The sequence below is a fragment of the Microtus oregoni genome, unplaced genomic scaffold (assembly GCF_018167655.1).
Source record: "Microtus oregoni isolate MIOR12 unplaced genomic scaffold, Mior012 000046F_ref0000063, whole genome shotgun sequence".
Lineage (NCBI taxonomy): Eukaryota > Metazoa > Chordata > Mammalia > Rodentia > Cricetidae > Microtus > Microtus oregoni.
Window position 1 is genome coordinate 16,306,873 of NW_024543220.1, and position 23,436 is coordinate 16,330,308.

A 23,436-nucleotide genomic window follows, 5' to 3' on the forward strand; every position below is an offset into this window, starting at 1 on the left:
CTACCAGGGCCTCCAGGGAGGAAAGTCAAGTGAACATTAGACGGGCTGCGGGTTTTACAGGCCATCACTCAAGACATTTTCCTCCTGAGACTCTTCTTCAAGCAAAAGGCATTGGTCTGGAGTGAGGTTGTAACTCAGTGGGTAGAGGGTTTGCCTAGGTTCAGTCCCTAGCAACACATAAGCCAGGTATGGGAGTGCACACACCGTGGCACTCAGGAGATAGAGGCAGTAGGATCAGAAGTTCAAGGTCATCCTCAGCTACACGATGAGGTCAAAGCAATCTCTAGGACACAGGAGATTCTGTCTCAAACCAAGACCTAGACCTAGCATGTAGGCCCTGCTGTATGTGCAGCTGAGAATGAAGGGGCCATTGCTGCATTGCTATCATCCAAACTAGCTTGCAGACTTGGAACCACATCTCCATGCCTACCTTTTGTTTTTCTTCAAAAACTTTGCAAGCATCCAACCACATCCTTCCTAACAGGGAGAGCCCAGTCCCTGCTGTGACAAAAAAGCGCCAACACTAAGGAGCAGGCATGGTAGAACAGAGGCATGACCAGAAAGGGTTTCTGCCTGGTCCAGGCAGGCAGGGCTGATTCAGGAACAGGTTCTGAGCACCCCCAATCTCACCCAACATCCAGAATGGGTCCCCAACACCCTATATTCATTTGACATTCAGAATCTTACATTTCTTTGACTCCACAGACTGCACCGTCAAGCCCTGCACCAAGCAACTACACCTGACCTTGGCCCACAAGTTCTACCCTCACCATCAGAGGACCCTGGAGCAGCTGGCCAGAGCTATCCAGCCCAGTCACACCTGCCAGTGGACAGCTGCCCTGTACTCCCGGGACATGCGTTTTGTGCACTACCAGGTGAGAGGACCTGGCCTGGCTGGTGGGCTGGCCCAGACTTCCTTGCTAGTAGGAGGTGAACAAAAGAACACTCCTTGGCTGTCACTCAGCTCTACACCCCTCCCTGAAGGGAAGAGGGGGATACCCTCTGCTGGATTCTAGGAAGTACCATTCCTTTCTAGATGAGTCATTTCAAAAGACAATGAGAGCTCTTCCGTGGTATTAGAAAGGCCCATTGTCAAGATGGGTCAATCCATGCTTTGCTTATGCATTCACCCTGCCTAATGATTTTGGTGGGTTTCATTCCGAGGTTCCTTTCCTAAGAGCTGATTAGTTGAGGAGGAAAGTATGCCACACAGGGAATAAGTAGGAGAGAGTCTCCAAATCCCTTGTCGCAAGAGATTGTGAATAGCTTCACATGAAGGAAGGTGGATATACACATTTGGTCACACTGTAAGGTCTTTCCTATAAGAGAAACAGGTGTGTGTGTGTGTGTAGATAGACAGACAGACAAACAGATAGATAAATGGTGGATGAGTGGATAGATGGGTAGGTGGGTGGCTTTGTGAATAAGTGGATGGATGGATTGGATGGATGGATGGATGGATGGATGGATGGGTAGATGGATGGATGGATGGATGGATGGATGGATAGATAGATAGATGGATGAAGGGAGAATAGGTGGGTGGGCAGGTAGATGGATGAGTAGACAGATGGCTGGCTGGATAGATGAATGAATGGAAAAATGAGTGGGCAGATTGTTTGACAGACTGATGAATGAAAACGTGGATGGAGGGATAGGTGGAAATGGGTATGTGAGTGGATAGGCAGATGAATGCACGGGTGGATGGGTGGAGGGTGGGCTAAAGGATGAACAAACACGTCAGCAGGCAGATAAATGAACGGGCAAGTGGGCTGGCAGATGAGTAGGCAGATGGGTGGAAGACAGGCAATGAACTGTATTGGTATTTGGCACTGTTCTACACTGCTCCGCGCTGGTTGCACACTGTGTATTATAGACAAAGGCACGATGGGGCTTTGGAGGCATAAGACCCATCAGAGGAACCAGAAGGCTAGGCAGAGGTGATCTGGCTTCCTACTGCTATGGCTTCCTAGCCAAACCCTCACTAAGACCTGGGTCCACTGCCTCCCTTCTAGACCCTGAAGGTGCTGTTCCAGTACAAACCCCAGAACGCGGATGAGCTAGTCCTCAGTCCTGGTGAATACATCTTCGTGGACCCCACTCAGCAGGAGGAAGCCAGTGAGGGCTGGGCCATCGGGATCTCACATCGGACTGGCTGCCGGGGCTTCCTGCCAGAGAACTACACCGAGCGAGCCAGTGAGGCTGACACCTGGGTTAAGCACAGGTGAGAACATCCTCCCTCGGTCAGTTATCACCTGAAACAGTGAGCTTCCAGATGGTTCCGTCCTTAGGAAAACAGTCCCCATACTGGCCACGTTATCCCTCTGCACGCACGGTAGGTGTATGGTCTATTTATGGCTTCTGCTGATAACCCCCCGGAAATCAGATTGCTTCAATTACTCTCCTGAGATAGCACTGTGAAATAACTTCCTTTTTATGAGCACCAGACAGTGCACACAGAGGTCAGAACTGGGCCTCGTAGTGTTCTAAAGAGGGCTAGCAATTTTCTAGTGTTCTATAACTAAATGACACAGATTTAACTGGGTCCTCTGCTGGGGGTTCTACAAGGCTGTGATCCTGGCATGGCTGGCTTGGGGTCCTTCCCTGAGCTCATGTGGTTGTTGGTAAATGTATTTCCCGGAAGCCAGTATACACTTGATCGTTCGTTTCTTCCAGCTCGGTTGTCTGATCTCTTTATTTCAGCATCTAGCACCATCTGTCAAGGCTAAGGATTTTCAAAGTGATCAGAACTAGAGTGGTGGTGGTGTTGGGAATGTATTGGCTCCTCCCCCACGGAGCTTGGTGATAGCTTTGACCCTGTGCTTAGAGTTAACCTGAGCTACTTAACCAACTCCATTCTTTCCCAGTTCTGTTTCCCACGAACAATATTGCTAAGCATTTTTCTGCAACACAGAGATCTTTCCCCAGCTTCCTATGTCTGTGTCTCAGTCCTGTGGGCATCCCTGGGCAGCAGCTGTCGCCTTCACACTCTGTGCACTCTGCCAGAATAACCATGGCTTTTTATTTGCTTTTTCCCTGTGTGTGTTTACAAGCACACAAGCATGCTGTACCTGTGTGCACTATGCATGTTTGCTGGACATTGTCTGTGGACAGATTTTCTAGCCTCACTGTATCCAGGGAGCTCTTTCCTGTCTCTCTATCAAAGCTGATTCACAAGGCAAAAATGTGGAAACCCTACAAAAATCATGTTTTATTTATGTGCCTATTGGAAGCTGGATAAAGAGTGTGGTAAATGTTCTGGTAGCTAAAACCTCTGTTTAGAATAAATTAAGAAGCAACGTACTTTGAATATTCGAAGCGAATGATTGATTTTAGTCATTTTTACCAAACCATATTTTAAAAGTGTAGCTGTGACTGGCAGAGGCTCATGGGGAAAATGACTTGGCAAGAAGTTATTTTTTTAAAATGGAGGTTTTTTTAAAACTACTAAATAAGATCAGATGAGTTCTATGCTACTGTTTCTTCCTGTTAATTAAGCTTACATCTGGGTTGCTTGAGAAGCCAGGGACAGCATTTGTGCCCTAAGGCCACCAAATGCAGTTGACAACAGAGTAGGTCCCCCACCACCCCTACCCAGGCTACCCTGGGACGTACTGTGTTGCTATATAGCCAAGGATGACCTTGAATTTCTGATCCTCCTGCCTCCATCTCCAGAGTATTGGTATTACAGTCATGTGCCATCACATGGGTTTCATGTATGCTAAGCAACTGAGCTAGCCGCGGACTCTTATATGTGCTTATGAATCTGTTATATACCGTGATATAAAATAGCTTTTAAAATGCATGGATTCAGCCAGTTCTGCAGTGGGCTGTTCCATGTCATCTTAGCCTCATATGCTAATTCATAAGAGCTGAGGAGCACAACTATAAACTCGGGAAGGAAAACTCAGCCATGATTCCAAGGCTTTTATATCAATTGTCAGTCACAAGGGCCCGTAGCTGAACACACCCTCCTCCTGTGAAAGCTGAGTTCCCAGCTTGAGTGGTAAAAGGGAGATCAATGTCACAAACTCAAGGAAGCTTTTACTTCCTACAAACGCCACGTGATCAATTAGCTGCTTTAGAAACAGCATAACATAGGACCAGAGATGTTGGCATCAGGCTCCAGGAGGCTAGGGGTCCTTTAGTGCCCCCTCATCCTTCTCTCCTCGCTAGGGCAGAAAATCTCACTGTGGCGGAGAAACCATCAGGCAAGGAACAGGCTGGATTCTGCAGCTGCTGTGGCTAGCAACAATTCCACTTCCTTTTCCGTGTGTCACCACAGAAGGGTCCCACCTTGTGACCCTGACCTTCCTGCGAGACCAGCTTCTGTAAGGAACCAGTGTATATTCCAAAAAATTGCAAGAAAAAGCAAGTTCTGGCTGAGTGCTGTGGTGTACCCGATGGGGTCCCCCCTCTTTCTCACAGGATAGCATCAGGCCCCAAGCTGACTAGGGTGACTGTAGGCTGGGTCGGCTATGGTTTCTATAGCTGCTAAACATTCTTTTAAACATTTAAAGAAGTTTAAAATCGGGGCATGGTGACACTCAGCCTAAATCCCAGTACTTAGGAGGCAGCAGACTTCCGAGGAGTTCCAAGGCAGCCAGGGCTACACAAAGAGACCCTGTCTCAAGAGAGGTTCGGGCATATCTGAATGAAAGTGTTAATCACTGGGGAATGCAGTCAGACAACAGTGTGCACAGATAGTTGAGCTGTGGGCAGACAGCTTGTTGTATAGACATTTGCCATGTATCTCTCAAGGCACAGGGCTCACACAAGGCTTGCTTGATACAAACAGCAAGAATCACTGGTAAGCCACCGCCCAGGGAAAGAGCTGCAAACCACATGGAAAAAGGCCCCTTCCTGCTCAGAGGACACCTTCCCAGCCCTGAAGGTGGCTGCCATGTGAACACATTGTAACCCACCAGCACCCATGTAACCTCTTCAGGGTGGCTACAGGATTCTGAGGACCCAGGAGTCCTGACCCAGCGCCCACTTATTACTTAGAATCACCTGTTACTGGAAGGTGGCTGTGGGGGAGGGCACATTCCTGAGCTACCTCAGTTTCAGGCATCTTCACAGGGTGTGGATACAGCCTAGCTAGAGATCACTGAGGCAAGAGCTGAGAACTAGAGCCCAGGAGGACCTGAGGCTGACTTCCGACCACGTGAGGACATCCCATCACAGAAGACATGAAACCCCACGAAACAAGACTCCTACATAGCAAGAGCACTGTTGCTGAATGAGAGGTAGCCCTCCAAACATACATATGCTGAAGCCCAGGTGGGCTTTTTTTTTTTAAAGAAAGACTTTTAAATACGGTAAAAACAAGGTCTTATTATGATCCCTTACCCAACCTTATACTTTGTTCAGAAGGGCAATCATTGAGGACACAGGGGGAAGATGCCATCTTATCTTCAAGCCCAGGACAGAGTCCCCAGGATGACTCACAAGCCCCTTGACCTTAGACCTCCCAGTCTCCAGGGCAGTGAGAAAATGAAACCTGTTCCGTAATCGAAGCCCCAATCTGTGTGACAGTAACCCTGGGACTTTGTCTTTGAGATGGCTCACACCAAGGTGACCCCCTTCTAGGAACAAAAGGGAATGGAAGCCTCAATTTCTACAGCACAAGTTAACCACTAAGTGGCTCTCTTAAGTCCAAGAGAAAAACAAAAACGACAAAAATGTCGCATGCCCGCCCTCTCTGCCTTCCCCAGCAATGCTTGCCTTTTTAATGGAAAGACAAGCGGGGACTTCCTCCCTGACTGTAAAGTTCACAGATGTCACCCAGAGATAACGACGGCTTCACTGTCTGAGTCGTGAGCCCCGGTTACACAGGTGTCCCTGCTGTGCCCTCAGGAAGAAGAAAGCCACCAGCACTTCCTGTGTCGGGATGCTTCCGCTGTACCTGCTCTGTGTGACGTGCTTGTTGCAGAGGGGCTGTCAGTGGCACTAGTGCGCGTCACTCTCCATCTTCGGGACCCACTCACGCCTGCGTTCCAACCCACTGGTGTCTGCAGTGGGAGAATGCATGAAGAAAAGTCCGTGTCTTTTGGGCTATGTGCACCGCCTTTAATGACTGAGCCATCTCTCCAGTCCAAGACCATCTGGAAGAGTCCATAAAAGGTCCATAAAATCAAGACAGGACAGGACACGATTACAGGCACAGAGGACTGGAACGTGTGGGTAACCAAAAAATACATGATAAGAATAGATAGATAGCTCAGCGGTAAAGAGCACTGGCTGCCCTTTCAGAGGACCTGGGTTCAATTCCCGGCACCCACTCTAGGGCTCACAACTGTCTATAACTCCAGGCTTAGGGGATCTAATGCCCTCTTCCAACCTCCATGGATGTCAGGCATAGGTATGATGGAGAGTGAAATTACCTAGCGCAAGTGAGAAGGAAATACGGAATATGCAGCAAACCTGCTTAGGAGTTTATTGGTGGCGGGGGGTACAGACCTTGTGAAGTCGGTGTGCAGAGAGAGAGGGCAGAGATGGCATGTCCAGCTTTTAAGGGCTGCCTAGCACGTGCACCCAGGGGGATGACGTTACATCATACGCACATGACAGAGATCACGCATGCCTGCAAGGGCTCACACAGCTGCGTCATATGTAGGTGATGCAACCATGCCACATTTGGGTCACACCTGAGGGCTTGTCCACACATGTGTGTCCCTGGAACCCAGAAGTGTCAGTCATATTGTGGCTGAAATCATAACGTTCCACCGTTTTGTTATAAAAATTTGGAGAGTTTGGGATCTTTAATGGGTGGGGATGGGGCAAAAATTTGGGGAGTTTGGAGTCTTTAATGGGTGGGAATGGGGCATCATAAGGTCTCTAGTGACTGCTCCCTGCTGATTTTGTGGGCATCGGAGAGTTAAGATGTTTGACCATGTCCTGGGGTGGCTGATTACTTTTGTGTTTTTCCTGGGCTCTGTGGAACTGGCTGGCTGGCTTGGACCTTGCAAGATGCTGGAATTTCCCAGAAAATTATGTCTGGGAAAAATTTTAGATCCTGGTGATTAAGGGAGGAGAGTCCCAAGATGGAAGATAGAGGGAGGTTTGGGGGGAATGGAGAAGGGAATTTCTCAGGGGTTCCCAAGACCAGGAATGAAAATGGAAGAATTAAATGATACTTATTCTGGACATTTAGAGTCTGGTCCGTTTAGATAGGTCCAGTTGGCTCCCTGGAGCTTATAAAAAATGTTTGAAAAGAAATAAATTTTAGACATATTAAAAGCTTATGATTATGACAGTATTGTGTTGGAACAGAAGACGGTGGGGAGGAGGGAGGAAAAGAAGGGGGAATTATTAGACCCCTCAATGTTTTACCTGAAGCAAATCTTAAGGCACTTGTTCTCTTTAGCATCATGGTATTACCTTAACATTAGGAGACACTGCTGCAATCAGTGATAGCCTGTTATGTTAAAGTCTGTTTTGTGAGTTTTTGGAGTCTGGGGCTGTGAATGTCCTCACACTCATTATTGTTTCTTAGCACCTGGGCTTTTTCGTAATCCTTGTACCTCCAGCTCTATGTTTAATGTTGGCCCTTGTAATAACAACTGAGTGGTTAACTGGAAATTTAAGTATGACATTGGAGATATAGAGAAGTTGGTAAAGCAGATAGGAGAAAGAGGAAGAGGGAGAATAGACGGAGTTTTTGGCACAGGAGAGTTGAGTGTGGTGATGAAACTTTTATTTTTCTGGAACTGGAGAAAAGGTGGCTGATCTTGGTGTCCTCTGGAACATAAGGGAACAGGGCCCTGTTTGAGTTACTGTATACGAGGGGGTATCTTGATCTGGAAGAGTAAAAGGTTTAAGGTGAAACAGGTGGATCCAATGAGAGAGTCCCTCAAGCTTGGCAGCTGTGGGAGTTACAAGAATTACTTTAAAGGGGCCCTGCCATTTAGGGGAATGGGGTGAGGGGCGTTGGTCTGGGAGAGAGAATAGAACCCGATCTCCTATTTTAATAAGCAGTGGGCATGAATTGGCACATGGTTGAGGTAATGAGTAGTCAGTAAAGTCCCATAATAGGGAGCGAGGATGGGATAACACGGAGTACGCAAATGATCAGGAAAGGGAGAGGTTTTAGGTGAGAGGCCGGGGGTTAAAACCAGCTGCCCATACATGAGTTCAAAGGGCGAGATGGAAAGGGGTCTTTTGGGGAGAGCCCTAAGCCTAAGAAGGGCCAGAGGCAAAAGTTTTATTCAGTCAAGGTGAAGCTCCTGTGACATCTTAACAAGAACATTTTTTAAGGAATGGTTAGTTCGTTCTACCTTCCCTGAAGACTGAGGATGGTTTGGGATATGAAAATGCCAGGGAATGTTAAGAGCCATAGATAAAGTTTGAGAGATCTGGGAAGTAAACTCTGGGCCATTATCTGACTGAAGAGAGGTTGGGATTCCAAACCAGGGGATAATTTCTCTGAGAAGAACATCAGAAACTGTCTCAGCCCTCTTGCTAGTGGTGGGAAACGCTTCAATCCACCATGACATTGTGTCCACCAAAACCAGGAGATATTTAACTTGTCTGATTGTAGGCATATGGATAAAATCAAGCCGTCAGTCAGTTCCTGGAAGGGAGCCCCTGGCCTGGTAGGTAGGAAAAGGGAAGCTATGATCTTTGATCTTGGGATCAGACTTTTGACAGATTTTACAAGAGGCAGTGATAGCTTTTAAGAACTCTAAATCCTTCAGGGGTGAGTTGGAGGTGAGCCCTGACAAAATGAAACAGAGCTTTGCTATTAGGATGAAAGAGCTGATGTAGGTAGGGCAGAATTTGCTGGATGTCAGGGTATCTGTGAGAATGTGGGCTGTAATGTATGAACCCCCTGAGGTGACTGAGGTAGGTTTGGGCTCTGGAATGCTGCTGTTCTAGCTGCTTGGTCAGCCCGGTTATTTCCCTTAGAAATAATGGAACTGTTGGTCTGATGAGTCTGACAGTGAATAATTCCTAAAACTTTGGGTAGATGGGAGGCTTTTAACAAGTCCATAATGTAACCTGAGTTAGTTGTGGATCCTCCTTTCACTGTAAGAAGCCCAAGCTCCTTCCAGACAGCTGTGTGAAACAGGAAAATAGGAAATGCATATTTAGAGTCTGTGTAAACATTTAAAGATCGAACCTTTGCTAACTGGAAGGCAGGGGTAAGGGCTATTAACTCAGCCTGCTGATTAGTGGTATGGGCAGGGAGTGCCTGTGTCTCCATCACCCCAGTATATCTGACACTATGGCATAGCCTGCTTTATAGGCCCTTTCACATAAAAAGGAGCTGCCATCTGTGTACCAAGTGTAAGTGGACTGGGATAGTTTGCCCTCCTGTATATGTGAGGGGTGGAGTGGTAGATCCTCTAAGGTTTCTATGCAGGAATAAGTGTTAGACTGAGGTAGGAGATTTGAGATATTAAGGGGTGGACAGAATTGAAAAGTGAGTGTGGCATATTCTACTATGGAGGGAAAGAACTCGGGAAGGGGTAAGATTTGTAAGCCTTTGTAAGTTAAGAGCTGGAACAGATTGCGGTGGGAGAAGATAGTGGTGGGTGATCCAAAGGTTAGTTTTTTTTTTACTCATGAGTTAGAAGCTCAGCGGCCACTAAAGCACATATGCAGGGTCCCCAGCACATATGTAAGGTCCAGCTTCTTTGACAGATATGCAAAGGAAGGTCCCAGCTAATGTCCTAGGACCCCAAGGGCATATCCCTCCTTCTCTGTTACATAGAGGGAGAAAGGACGAGTTAAATCTGGGAGATGAAGAGCTAGGACCTGGATAAGGGCTTGCTGGAGTCTCTGGAAGGGTTTAGTAATGGGATGGAGAAGGGGCTCATGCAGAGAACCCAGAGCAGGCTCGTATAATGGGCAGACGAGGAGAGAAGGAGAGGTAGGCCCCCAGAATTTCCTCAGTACCGAGTATGTGGCTCCATTGTCTAAGAGAAAGGTCATGGGCCGTCCTGATACCATGATGTTTACCCGCGGCTCCCTGTTACAGATGACAGTTGTGGTTGGGTCATGGCACCAATGAAATTACCTGGCACAAGTGAGAAGGAAACACGGAATAAGCAACAAACCTGCTTAGGAGTTTAAGGGGGGGGGGGGGGGTAGGCCTGGTGAGGTCGGTGTGCAGAAAGGGGAGGGGGGCTGAAGATGGCATGTCCAGCTTTTAAGGGCTGCCTAGCGCATGCGCATGGGAGGATGACGTGGTTACTTCATATGCAGATGACGGAGCTCATGCATGCATGCAAGGGCTCATGCAGTTGCATCATATGTAGGCGATGCAACCATGCTGCATGTGGGTTATGCCTGAGGGCTTGTCTGCACTTGCATGGCCCTGGAACCCAGAAGTGTCAACCATACTATGGCTGAGATCATAACAAACACATACACACAGGCAAAGCTTCCATTTACATAAAACAAAATAAAACATTTAAATGCATGAACTATGTCAAAATTAATAGACTTTCTGTACCTGGATAATAGGTTTCTCCACCAACACAGTAAGCCAGATTAAGTCAAATTGAAAAAGTATAAGAACAGGCTTATTTGAACAAAGCAACTCCTGGATGGGTTCTCCAGTTCCAGAAATAGAGGCTGGAGAAGCCACATACCCAAACTAAACCAGGGAGATTATATATGCTGTAGGCTAGGGGTGATGATGTGTCTGCCACCAGCTGGGTGCCCAGGTACGGTCAAAAGCTGGAATGTTTAGTCAGGGACACGGGCTGTAGACAACAGGGGAGGAAGTTGCAGTAGTCACCAGAAATGGAAAATTGGGGTTTTTTGGCACCTTTTCTTTGTTGGAGATTCTCCGAGAGGGTGGGATGGGGCTTTCCAGATCATTCAGGGGTGAGTTAGAGATTCCAGCTGAACAGAAATACGACAAAGTCACAGACAGCCCAGGACTTGGTCACAGTTGTCAGGCAGACAGCGGCAGCCAAGACGCAGGATGAATGATGCCATGTAGCTCTAGACAGGTTTCGGGCTGGAACCATGGGGAGCTGTTGGTTGCCATGTGATAATCTGTTATAAGAAAAGGGCTAAGAAATGAAAACATACCTCATGGATGGTTGAGGAGAGTCAACCACAGGGGACCTGTCCACTTCAGAGTCACTGCATGCTGCAGACTTGACTTTATTTCGTGGTCTTGATCCTCACTGCAGAGGTTGATGAAGATATTCCCAGGAACATCTATGATCAGATACCATGGTGATGACATGTTATGTCTCTATTCACTGCCTCTCCTCGTCCCCCACAGGACATACACATTCAGTCTAGCCATGGACCTGAACTCCAGGAAGGACGGTGATGCCAGCAGCAGAAGAAATGGGGAGTTCCACCCTCCATCCATGTCAAGGAACATTAGCAGCATACAGGCTCTGCAGGTAACAGGACCCTGGGTTTTGCTTGTTTGTTTGTTGTTTTATTTTGTTTTTGTGAGTAAACTGTGCTTGCTGGTTTAGCACCCTGCTAGACATGACTGCCAGAGTTTGGCTTTTCTCCCAAATGAGGATGGACCCCCCACACATAGGAGCCCCTCCTGAAGAATGATACCTACTGCTAAGGGCCCCCAGGCTACTCTGCAAAGCACAGGCCTCCCCAGGAGCACAGTAGGCCTGTGCCCTGGACAGTGAGGTGCAAAGGACAACCCAAAAAGGAGGGCGTAGACACTGTCAGGCAAAGAATCCAAACAAAATAAAATATGGCCTCTGTACCCCATTGATTCAACCAAGTAGGGGTGGAAAACATAGAAGATTGCTTCTTGTCTTCCTCAGCTTCCCAGTATTGCAACAGAATACCTAAAATGGCCAGCTTCACAAAATGAAATGGATCATTTGTTATGGTCTCAGAGTCTTCAGTCCATCCTCATTGGGCCCTGTTGCTTTGGGCCTGTGGTGGTACAACTTACCATGATGGATACAGACAGTAGAAGAGACTTGGCTACCTGATAGAGGCCAGAAAGCAAAGAGAGGAAAGGCCTGGATCCCAATAGCTCTTCAAAGTCTCTAGTCCAGTGTCCTGTTTCTTAAAGGTCCCTGTCTTGGTAGTACCATAGGCTGGTAAGCAAGCCTTCTACATGCAAGCCTTTGAGTAACATTCAAGATCCAAACTGACTGTGGTGACAGATATCTAATCCCAGTACTTGAGAGGTAGAGGCAGGAGGATAGCTGTGAGTCTGAGACCATCCTGGGGTACATAGAAAGTTCCAGGGCAGCCTGGGCTACAGTGTCAGAACATGTCTCAAAAGAAAAACGAGGAAAAAGAAAGGAAAGAAGGAAGGAGGGAGGAGGGAGGGAAGGAAGGAAGGAAGGAAGGAAGGAAGGAAGGAAGGAAGACAGACAGTGACTTCACCAGTTCTGAACACATACAGAGTTTCCCTGCCATTGTTCTCTAACAATACAGCATAGCTATTGTTCACATAGCATTAAATGGCATTAGGTGTTTAAATTGCCTGCAGATGAGTTAGAATACACAGGGGATGTGTCTATGTTCAGTGCAAATATCATGTCATTTTTTTGCAAGGGACTTGAGTATCTCTGAATTTTGATATCTGCGGGGGTCCTCAGCCCAACTCAGGTGCACTTCAGGATGGCTGTCCTACTCACAAAGACCACTTGGGCAAGCAGAGACTGGCCAGCTAGAGGAAGAAGATGAGGAAGAACAAGGCTTCTTGCCTGGGTGCTCAGAGGCAAAACACACACCTGGGCACTACGAGAAAGCTGCCCTGAGACAGATTCAAACATGGGTAGTCCTGGAGGGCTCCTCAGAGGAGGAAGAGAAGCAGTAAATGAGGAAACAATTAATAGATTAATAAATGAAAGAGAGAGAGAGAGGAAAGAGAGGACATAGCAAGAAAGAAAGAGGGGAAAGGAAGAGAGGGAGGGAAAGAGGGAGGGAGAAAAGAAGGAAGGGAGGGAGTAATAAAGGAGATAGATAGATAGATAGATAGATAGATAGATAGATAGATACTTGGAAGAGACAAAAAAGTTGAAAAGTACGTGTCTGTGACAGAGTGAGTCCTCTTTTCATCTCCTTTATGATGTCGTGGTATCCAGGAAATTAAACTTAGGGAGAAACAGAAGCAATCCCCCAGCCTCATCACTGTGGACTCTAGCTGCTGAGCATCTTGTGAGAGACTCTGTCTCTAGGCAACGACTGGTGGATACTGTAGAGAGAGTCTGACTGACAACTCTGTGTCCCATTGTTTCCACCCCAGGCTACCATCATGAGGAGAGGGGTGCTGGTAATACGCCATGGGGAGAGAGTGGACCAGGTCTTTGGGAAGTCGTGGCTACAACAGTGCACTACCGCCGACGGTAGGTTGAGTCCAGATGACTCTAGACAGCCGACGTGTCCTCAAGGAACCCTAAATCCCAACAGTCTGTCCTGTGGAGCCACCGCGGCAGAGCTGCTGTGGGAAATGGCAGTGCCCCAAGGCTTTGGTGTCGCTTGTATGGATACGGAAACCCACCCCCATACACATTGGTCACGTGTCTGAGCCAAGCCCTTGGCATCAGCTCAGTGACATGTGACAATTCTGGTTTCCCCTTTTCTCTGGTGAGACAGGTTAAGCCGCTTGTTTCTGGTCCCACAGCTCAGAGCTAATGGTCAGAATTTCCAACAGGTTGACAGATTTTAGAGGTCACTGTCAAATTCAAGGAGACCAGGGTGTCATGCAGCCCATATTCTGGCCCTGCATTCAAACACCTGACTAAAGAATTCCCAAGATGGGGCACCTCCAGCCAAGTGTGTACTGTCCTAGCAGCAGCAATACACACTAGAGGCTTCACACTACACACTGATACCCCCCCCCCCAGAAGCCTGTCCTGGAGAGACACATTTCCTCCCCTTGTGTGAGTGATAAGTGCTGAGAAGACAAAATGGGCCCCTGGTCCCTGGGCTCAAACCCATGTATTCTGCATTTGAGAATATGTCACAGGCCTGAAAAGCAATATTTGCTCCATGAGCTGAGTTCACATCACAGAGAACATTCTAGAAACAAACAACACTGGCAAGGCTTAGACAATAACCTTCCCATGTGGATCTCGGTTTAGGGATCTTAAGAGACAAAGGGATCTGACTCAATGTTCCCAGATGTCTTCTACTTGTTTCTACCTTAGGAAAATACTACAGGCCGGACCTGAACTTCCCCCGCAGCCTGCCCAGGAGGAGCAATGGCATCAAAGACTTTGAAAATGATCCGCCTTTATCGTCCTGTGGAATTTTCCAGGCCAGACTTGCTGGTATGTTTAAGAGCATTCCTACCAGAGAGTAACAGTGCTAACAATGATCTTAGCTGTACACACTGAGCCCCCGCCGTGCATCCTTTGACATCAGTACTGGCATCTTCCATACTCTGCCCTTCCAGGGACACAGAGATGGTCTTAGTTACTGTCCTATTGCTATGAAGATATGTGACCAAGGCAATTAATAAAAGGAAGCATTTGCTTGAGGGATTGCTTATAATTTCAGAGGGTTAGTCCATCAGCATCACGGCAGGGAGCATGCCGATAGACAGGCAGGCATGGACTGGAACAGTAGCTGAGAGCTTACATCTGATCCACAGGCAGGAAGCAGAAGGATCCTGGGCCTGACTTAAGCTTTTTAAACCTCAATTCCCTCCCCCAGTGACATACCTCCTCCAATAAGGCCACACCTCCTAATCCTTCCCAAACAGTTCCACTAACTGGGGACCAAATATTCAAATATGTGAGCCCAGGGTGGGGGCACTCTCATTTAAACCACAGAGATGTCAGTGATTTTATCCAGGGTCACACAGTTAGGGACCGAAAGTACAGCAATCTGATCTAGTAATGGATGGTTGGTGATGCAAGCAATAAAATATAGGGAGGGGGCACTGTAGGGAGAGGACAATCAATGAACACTACATGCACCAAGAGCATCACTTACAAAATTAAAACCGAGCTGAGGAGATGGCACAGTCAGCCAAGGGTTTGCTGTGCAAGCACAAGTTTGATCCTCAGAATCTACATGAAAAAGTTGGGTGTGGTGACACGCCCTCATATTCCCCATGCTAGAAACACAGAGACAGGTTGCTCCCCAGGGTTTGCTGGCCAGCCAGCTCCTAGGCCAGCCAGCCTAGCCTACACAGTGAGTTCCAGGACAGTGAGAAATGCTGTCTTAAAGGGTGAAGAGCATTCCTGAGGATGGCTTTGGAGGTTGACCTCCGACCCCCATATACATGCATACACACATACACACACACACACACACACACACACACACACACACACACACACACTGTGAAGGCCCACTCCTTCACAGGTTATATTGCACTGTCCCTCAGAACTTTGAGTTAAGAATGGCTAGTCACTCCTTCCATGAGATCTAATTTGGGGAGCTGAGGAGATTGCTGAACTTGTCTGGTGCACATCTTATAAATTCGGAAAACTGAACCTAAGGGAACAAATGGACAGCCCAGTCCCTGGTTGGCCAGCTAAAGGAACCCAGCAGAACCAGCTCTCCTCCTTCTCACCTGCGTGAGTACACATTGTTTCCCTGCCAGCTTTCTCGATGAACATTCTGCATTCATTCTATGACTGTTTCAGGCTCCCAGTGAAGCAACAGTTGATTCTGGGGTTGGGACACACAAGCTGCACACAGCTGAAAGGATCCCTTCTCTCTTAGGGCGATGTGGCTGATGAACACATGTGCATGCATGTGTCATGTGTGTGTCTCCTAAAAGTCCTGTCTTCATGCCTAAACACTTATGGAAATGTTCGAACAGTTCTCAGTGTGTGTGTCTTGTATGGGTGGTGAGCATCCCGAGCTGCTGTATTAGTACCAAAGCCTGGGTGGCTTAAACATCATTAGTCACCTGACAATGCTAAGGTTGAAGTCCCCAAGGTCATGGTACCAGCAGATGGTTCCTTCTGAGGCTATAAGGAAGACCTGTCCTTCTCTGTGGCTCCATGGCATCTTTGCCTCGTGCCTTCCCATCATCCCTCTGTATCTGTGTCTCTACTCAGCCTTCTCCTTTACAGAAGACACATTGGTATAGAGTCCAGCCTTATTTTAACTTGTTCTCTGTTGCCCCATGGGATGCTGAGGGGTAGTTTCCAGGATCCTCCATGGTCATAGTCAATGGGTACTCAAATCCTTTATATTAAAAAAAAAAAAAGACCATAAATTTTGCATGAAATCTGCATAGTCAGCACAATCGTGTTTTCTGATAATTTTGAACCCTATCAATCCTTGGATACAGATCACAGACAAGGAGGGCTGACTAAGGTCCCATCCTCAGGCACCAGGGGTCACTACTCCAGCTTGCCTATCGCTGACAATCCCCAAGCCTCCTGGCTTTCATGCCAGATCCCTCTTGTGCCATGGAGCTTCCTTTGCCACCAGCTGGGCTTCTGATGTCACATAAAAACACAATTGGATTACAGCTTGTCATTCCACAAGCCATGACTAGCCTTGAAGTGACCAACTAAAAGACCATAACTATATAAAGCAATGTTCATGCTAAGCCTACAGTGCAGACCTGACTTAAGCAGGGCATGGTAGGTTCTCAGCCCACAGAGTCACTTCTATCTGGAGCCCAGGCCTCCTTCTAGACTCACCCAGGCTGTGAGCAGAACTCAGGTCCTTAGGAATGCAGCCCTGGGACCTTCCCTGGCAGCTACTGGCCACGCTCTGCTTCTGAGGCCACACCCATGCCTTATAACATGGGCCCCTCCATGTTTCAACACAACCAAGGACTATGGGTCATATGCCAAGTACATCCCTCTTTGGTTTCCTCTCATTCCTGCTCTGTGACCAGCTAGGAGGAACCTCCCCTACCCGTGGGTTCACTGACCCCAGGTCAGACCCCTCCACCACACAATACAATGTAGTCACAAGAACGATTGCTGGTCACAGTTGCAATTTCTCCCCTAACCTGGTGGGGGATCCCGCAGATGTGAACAGCCGTGGTAGGAGCCTCATTCTTCCCTGCCCACCGCCATGACAAGCCCTCATCCTGGGCTGGTGCATGAAGGGTGTTTCCTACTGCCTGTTTTCCAGGAGAGGCTCTGCTGGACAGCGGCATCAGAGTCACTGCCGTCTATGTGTCACCGGCCCTGCGCTGTGTGCAGACAGCCAAGCACATCCTGGAAGGTGGGTCGTTGATCTTGAGGCCACTCTCCATGGGGATTAAGGAGGGGTGGGGTGAATGAGATGATGGGCAGGGAAGGCCACATCTAAGCCAATAGGCAGTTAGAAACTGCCTTCTGGGGGCTGCTTGAAAGAAATGAGCCACTAACATCCTAGAACGCTAGGGTTGTAGGACCCATGGGAACTGGTGTCAGAGGGTCAATGTCTGTCATCATACTTTGCTCCTCTGGCTCCTTTCCCCCAAGTGTCTCAGTAATTATAAAGGAACATGCACGAACCTAGAGAGCTGGGGCTGTTGTAGACCCTTCTAGATCCAACATGCATGACATCCAGGAGCAGGGTTGATGCTCAAAGGGAGCTGTCCAGCGTCACCTGGCTGTCAGGGACCCATTAGCAGATCCCCTCAGTCATGCAATGTGATATAGCCACGTGGGCAGCTGGGGGTCACACGGGTTCTGCCCACACTTAGGGGGTCATGAAAGTGTACACAGCAGGGGATGGAGACCCTCCTTGTTCACTGCAGAACAACGTTCCCGTCCAAGGTCAGCAGTTAGGAGGCAGGGTCCCTGCCCCTAGTCAGAACCCCTCTCCATTACAATTTCATCCCAGACAGCCTTACTTGATGGGTCTTTCGGTCAAGATAGAAAATGCTTGGGGAGGGTGAGTTGTGAGGAATCAGAATGTTCCAGGTGTTTCTCTTTAACCCGTTACCTCTTGCCCACCAGGGCTCCCTGTTACTATCACCATATCATTCTATCAAGGCTGTGGCATGGGTTGAATGAGCTGTATCTAGAGTTAGAGTCACACCCTATGGTGGGCCTGCTGCCTATGGTGTCCCCTAGCAAAGCATTGTAGTCCCTGCCTGGTGGTTTGGGTCTCAGAGACAGCAGTGCTGTGCTTACATCCCAGGATGCTGTTTGCCACGCAAGAGACACGTTTGTGAAGGGTTTCCCTGGGCTCGTGCCCAGGTTTGTTTTTCCATTACTGTGATAAAACACTAACCAAATCCAACAGGGGGAGGAAGAGGTGTATTTGATTTATACTTCCATGACACACCCACCAGTCAGAGAAGCTTTGATAGGAACTCAAAGCAGGAACCTGGAGGCAGGAGCTAAAGCCATGGAGGAGCTCAGACTGCTTTCTTACAGTGCTCAGAATCACCTGTCTAAGCACAGCACCACCCACGGTGCTTTTGGCCTTCCCATCCCAGTAATTGATCAAGGAAACAGGCATAGTGGTGCACACCTTCAGTCTCAGCACTTGGGGTACAGAGGCGGCAAGTCTCTGAGTTTAAGGACTCTATGTAGTGAATTTCAGAACAGTTAGGGACTCGCCCTGCAGACCAATCTCAAGGAGGCATGTTCTCGATGGCGGATCTCTTCCCAGGTGTCTGCCTTGTGTCGAGCTGACAAAACCACTAACTAGTATGGTGGGTCTAGCATGAAGAAACTTCTTTAGGTGATGTCCACACTTGTTTTCCGCTAACCCCAGAACTCAAACTTGAGAAAAAGCTGAAGATAAGAATTGAGCCTGGAGTCTTCGAATGGATGAAGTGGGAGGCCAGCAAGGCCACTCCAACCTTCCTGACCTTGGAGGAGCTGAAAGAGGCAAACTTCAACATTGACCCTGATTACAGGTAGGTACCTTCCCATTCTCCACCACTCACGCTTCTCTAGGTCTTCTTAAAGAAAATCTAGCTACTAGGTGGGGCTCTGTCGTGAAGAGTGAGGGAGAATGAGCCGTGGGTATAGCATGAGCAGCGGGGAGGCCATGGGAAATGGCTTGAGGGTTGTGGTCTTGCTCGGCTAAACCAACAAGACTCCTGGTGGAGGCAGCTACAGCTACACACATCACCTGGAGACGATAGAGGCTGGGGAACCTGACCATATGTGGGAGATGGGGTGCTCCTGCTAAAACTGACCCTGTAAGGATGGACACAGATGGACCTCATCCAGAAAGGGGTCCCAGTGAAGGGGGGTGTCTTTGTCCTTTTCTGGGTAGACTAGGAGTTACAGTTATCCTGTTGCTCAGTGAGCATCCATGCTGGGGGTAGCATAGTCCTCTGCTGGTACGGAGCATACCCAGGAGCCCCTGCTGGTCATGCACTCATGAGCCCTGCCTGGTAGGCCATCTGGAGGATCGTGGTCCCTCTTAGCCACTCCAGCACACACACAGATGGCCACCAGAAGGCTCTAGGACAGCAGCCATGTCTCTCTGCATCCTCCTTTTAGGCCTGCCTTCCCCCGCTGCTCCCTCATGCCAGCTGAGAGCTATGACCAGTACGTGGAAAGGTGCGCCGTGAGCATGGGACAGATCATCAGCACATGCCCCCAGGACAGTGAGTGTCCCACTGGTTTGAGGAGGAACACCCTCAGGGTTCTCTGGGATGGGATTGGCTGATTCTGGGCTGTTAATGTCCCCACCCCCAAGTTCTGGCCAGGATAATATCTCCTCTCCATCACAACAGGGAGTAGATGCAGCACACATACCCCTTGTTACTTGGGCCTGCACGCTCTGGTGCTGAGCACTGATGGGCCCTAAAGGACACCAGGATCTTCAGTGACTATCCATGCCCAAAGACTAGATCAATTTGAAGGGAACAACAGAAACCCGGAAGGACAGAAAGATGGAGCAGCCATCACTAAGAAAAGTGAGGCTGAGTCACAGTTCACCTGCCCTAACCACCAGCCATGGTCCCAGCTCTCCCAGCTCACCTTGTCCAGCACAAAGACACACAGAGGTGCTGGGTCCCACACCACTCTCCGGCTGCCTGGAACCCATCATGTCACCTGAGGAGGTTCCTGAGCCCAGGGACACTGCAAATCCTTATCTAATGCAGGCACCATCTCAGGCTCCCAGTGACAAGGCAGCTAAAGAGATGGGATTGGTCTGAGTGTTAGCCAACACATACCGCTCCTATGGTTGACAGGACCTAGGCAGCCAGCCACAGAGGAGAGTGGCTCCGATCCCCTTTATGCCATCTCTAAAGCTGGCACACAGGCACTGAGCCCTATCCCCAGGCTGCAGGTGGGAGGCAGGGCACTCCAAATCACGGACAGATATCTGAGTCTACCCACCAACATTGCTTCCCAGTCCATCATCTCACACGGGCATGGTAGCTGGACCTGCAAGACTCTGAGGAGCCCTCTGTCTTGCAAAGCGCTCTCTGTGCCTGCTCTGACCTTGGGGTGTCTTGTCTACAGTGGGTGTCACCCTCATCGTGAGCCATAGCTCAGCACTCGACTCCTGCACTAGGCCACTCCTCAGGCTCCCACCCAGAGAATGTGGAGATTTTGCCCAGTTGGTAAGAAAGGTATGTGTGCCTCTTATGCCTCCTTTACCGCCGAGTAAAGCAAGCACAGGGTTGCAGCACTCTCTATAGAAAGAAAACAAGCATCCAACTGAACCAGGACTGGCAGCACCATGCGAATGTGCCCACCTGCTCCCGTGGAGGGCATGTCTGCTGGAGCCGTGGGACAGGCCCGTCATTCTGTCACTGCATGGCGGTCTCAGATTTCTCCATGCATATTGGGATTTTTGCAAATCTTGGCTGACCAAAGAATTCTTAGACATTAAAAAGTGGGTGAGGTGGGGTAGGAAAGGCATGTGGACAGGAAAGCCTTCAACACAAGGATCCCTGGGCCAGATCCACTTACAGATGAAGGCATGGGGGTCTAAGTGTTCACTTTGTTCTTTATTCCGTGGTCTGAAGCCTCAGTCCTGAGCCTGCAGCGAGGCAGGAATAAGGTACTTTGTAGCTAGCTGGCAGGGTTCCATAGGCTTCTGGACCAGGTAATTCTGTAGGAAAAGAGGACTGACCCATGGCTCCCAGAACGCTTAGCAGCCCTACTCCAAGTTATGACCAATCTCACCCTGGTCCCATTGTTGGGAGGGCCGATCATCCCCAGATGGAAGTAACATGATAGAGGTTGGCATTGGTTCCATGGCACCCTGGAGGCCTGGCACCATCTGATCTCCTCCATAACATAGAAGCATTATCAGTGGGCTTAAGAAGCACCCTGATGTTGATTGACATGTAACAGAACACGATAAACTTTTTAACCCTCTTCCAGATCCCATCTCTGGGGATGTGTTTCTGTGAAGAAGACAAAGAGGAAGGAAAATGGGAGCTGGTGAACCCGCCAGTGAAGACACTGACCCACGGGGCCAACTCGGCCTTTAACTGGAAGAACTGGATCTCAAGCCACTGAGCCAACACCAGCTAGTCAGCAAGAGGTGACTGCGCCAAGCCAAGGCATGAGGCTGTGATGATGATTACAGAAGCATCCTAGTCCCTTGTCTGCCGCGACTTGGAGAAGCACAAGATACACTTGATATTCGGGGGTATTGCCATGGCTCATGCCTTGGTTACTGCCAGCTGTGGATCTGCTACCCTGCCAGCCTGACTTTGGAAGTCAGAGCGGAGGTCCGGATTAGCACACCACATTGCGACATGCGTGCTGGGCTGAAGAGAACAAAGGAACCGCCTTCCTTCCAGGAACTAAAGACTCCCCACCCCCACACTCGAAGATGCCACCCTTCTATTTTGTATGCTCTCAGGAGCCCTCCTTCCTTCTGTGGCCATCACTCTTTAGCCAGGGCCACACCAGTTGAAAGAGGAACGGTGGTCAGTAAAAGAAACAGCCCACCAGATCAAAACCAGGACAGCCGCCCGCACCAGCATGTGTGTATTGGCTCCTGCTAGGACACATTGCTGCCAGCATGATTGTGATCTGTGATCGTAGCAGCACAAAATTCCTAACGCACATGGACTAGTGTGTGGCTCTGGAGGTCATTGTGGGCTGTGTTCCTCCATGGAAGATAGAGGACCCCTCCTCAGCCGTCTCCAGAATCGAGAGGCATCTGTACTTCCTGCCATCATATTTATAATGTTCTATTGCAAATCAATCAATCTAGGAAAGCTCTAAGGCATGGTTACACAGCTCCTGCCTTAAGCCTCCTGCCTCCTCCTCACAAAAGACCCTAGGACGAATTGTGCTCAGTAACCTAGAATCTTCTGCCATCTCAAGATCCTTGACAACCATGCCTTCAATGTCCCTTAGCCACAGAGGTCACAGAATTAGGACATGCGTGTCTTTGGAGGCTGTTCTCCAACCCGCCTCAGCCTCTGTCCGTCCAAGCACATTGTGGCTATTGCTCAGGGTCCAGACATAAAGATCTGAGCCCAATACGCACACTTTGTGTGGGTCATTTTTGGCTTCTCTCTTCTCCACAAGCAGGGGGGCTTGGGGCTGTATGAGGGGAAGGAGTGTGACCCCTGCCTTTGCCAGCACAGGGGGGATGTCTGTTCCTGAGTGGCTCTGGCTTGGGAAATCTTGGTCCAGCGGTAAGTGGGATTCTCTGTGTAGTGTCCTTCTACCTCACACTGCGGAGGCCATCCCGTCCCCAAAGCCCATGCACAAATGTCTTACATTGCTGTCATCCCCCACACCAGGATTTTTTTTTTTTAAATGGGTCTTTCTTCTTCACCAGCCCCCGTTGCAAAATTCTGGTCACTCTTCACTGTTGCACTCTGGGTTATGGCTGAAGGCAGGAAGGATCTGGAAGGGAAGGCAAGCCGAGAGCAAGAAATGGAGAGAGTAAGAAAGGAGATTTCTTGGTGTTCTTTTCCTTCTTCTCCCAGGGCGGGGCCCTTGATGTTTATGAGCTCATCTGACCCCTGCTGGCCACACTTGGGAAGGACACCTTCCCCAGGACACTGCGTGGCCCGCCTTCCAATCCACATTCTTTGACTTTTTCATTTCAGAGCCAACTTGAGTTTTCAAAATAGGACTCCTATTGACGTGTGTCATGGGCGTAGCTACATTCTTTCCTCCCGAGTTCAGCCAGTACGCAGTTCTGCAGGGTTCACCCTATCTGTGGGCAGCTCAGAGGCTCAAGACACTCCCCTACTCCTTGGAAAGGCTGGGGGAGCAGCTTGTGGACTGGGCCACCTGAAGAGCTGTGGAATCTCACTGCTGCTGCAGGCTGAATCGATTATTAGTCACATAGAAGTTCTGATCCTGCTGCTGTGTGAGACTGTATTTGGAGACTCTGTGTGTGTGTGTGTGTGTGTGTGTGTGTGAGAGAGAGAGAGAGAGAGAGAGAGAGAGAGAGAGAGAGAGATACATTTAAGCACTCATGTATGCCCAGGCTACAGGGAATATATGGATGTCAGAAGCAACTTTGTGGAATTTGGTTTCTTTACCCACCTTTATAGTGTCTTCATTACAATTCTGTTGCTATGACAAAACACTGTGACCAAGACAATTTAAAAAGCATTTAATTGCACTTCCAGTTTCTGAGAGTTAGAGTCCAGGATGGCAGAGCAAA

General features: G+C 48.9%; 1 protein-coding gene across 2 annotated transcripts in view; it reads left to right on the plus strand.

Moving 5' to 3' along the window:
• The window catches only part of Ubash3a (ubiquitin associated and SH3 domain containing A), a 30,921-nt gene extending 9,607 nt beyond the window's left edge, over nt 1-21,314 (plus strand). Inside the window, exons 5-14 of one of the 2 annotated variants that reach the window (XM_041635016.1) lie at nt 706-875; nt 2,013-2,221; nt 11,246-11,372; nt 13,205-13,304; nt 14,109-14,231; nt 17,014-17,106; nt 18,595-18,739; nt 19,335-19,441; nt 20,307-20,416; nt 21,177-21,314. In XM_041635016.1, the coding sequence (XP_041490950.1) occupies nt 706-875; nt 2,013-2,221; nt 11,246-11,372; nt 13,205-13,304; nt 14,109-14,231; nt 17,014-17,106; nt 18,595-18,739; nt 19,335-19,441; nt 20,307-20,416; nt 21,177-21,314 (1,322 nt within the window). The remainder of the gene's footprint in view (nt 1-705; nt 876-2,012; nt 2,222-11,245; nt 11,373-13,204; nt 13,305-14,108; nt 14,232-17,013; nt 17,107-18,594; nt 18,740-19,334; nt 19,442-20,306; nt 20,417-21,176) is intronic. The other variant, XM_041635017.1, reaches the window with a different exon arrangement.
• The last annotated feature ends 2,122 nt before the right edge of the window (nt 21,315-23,436 follow it).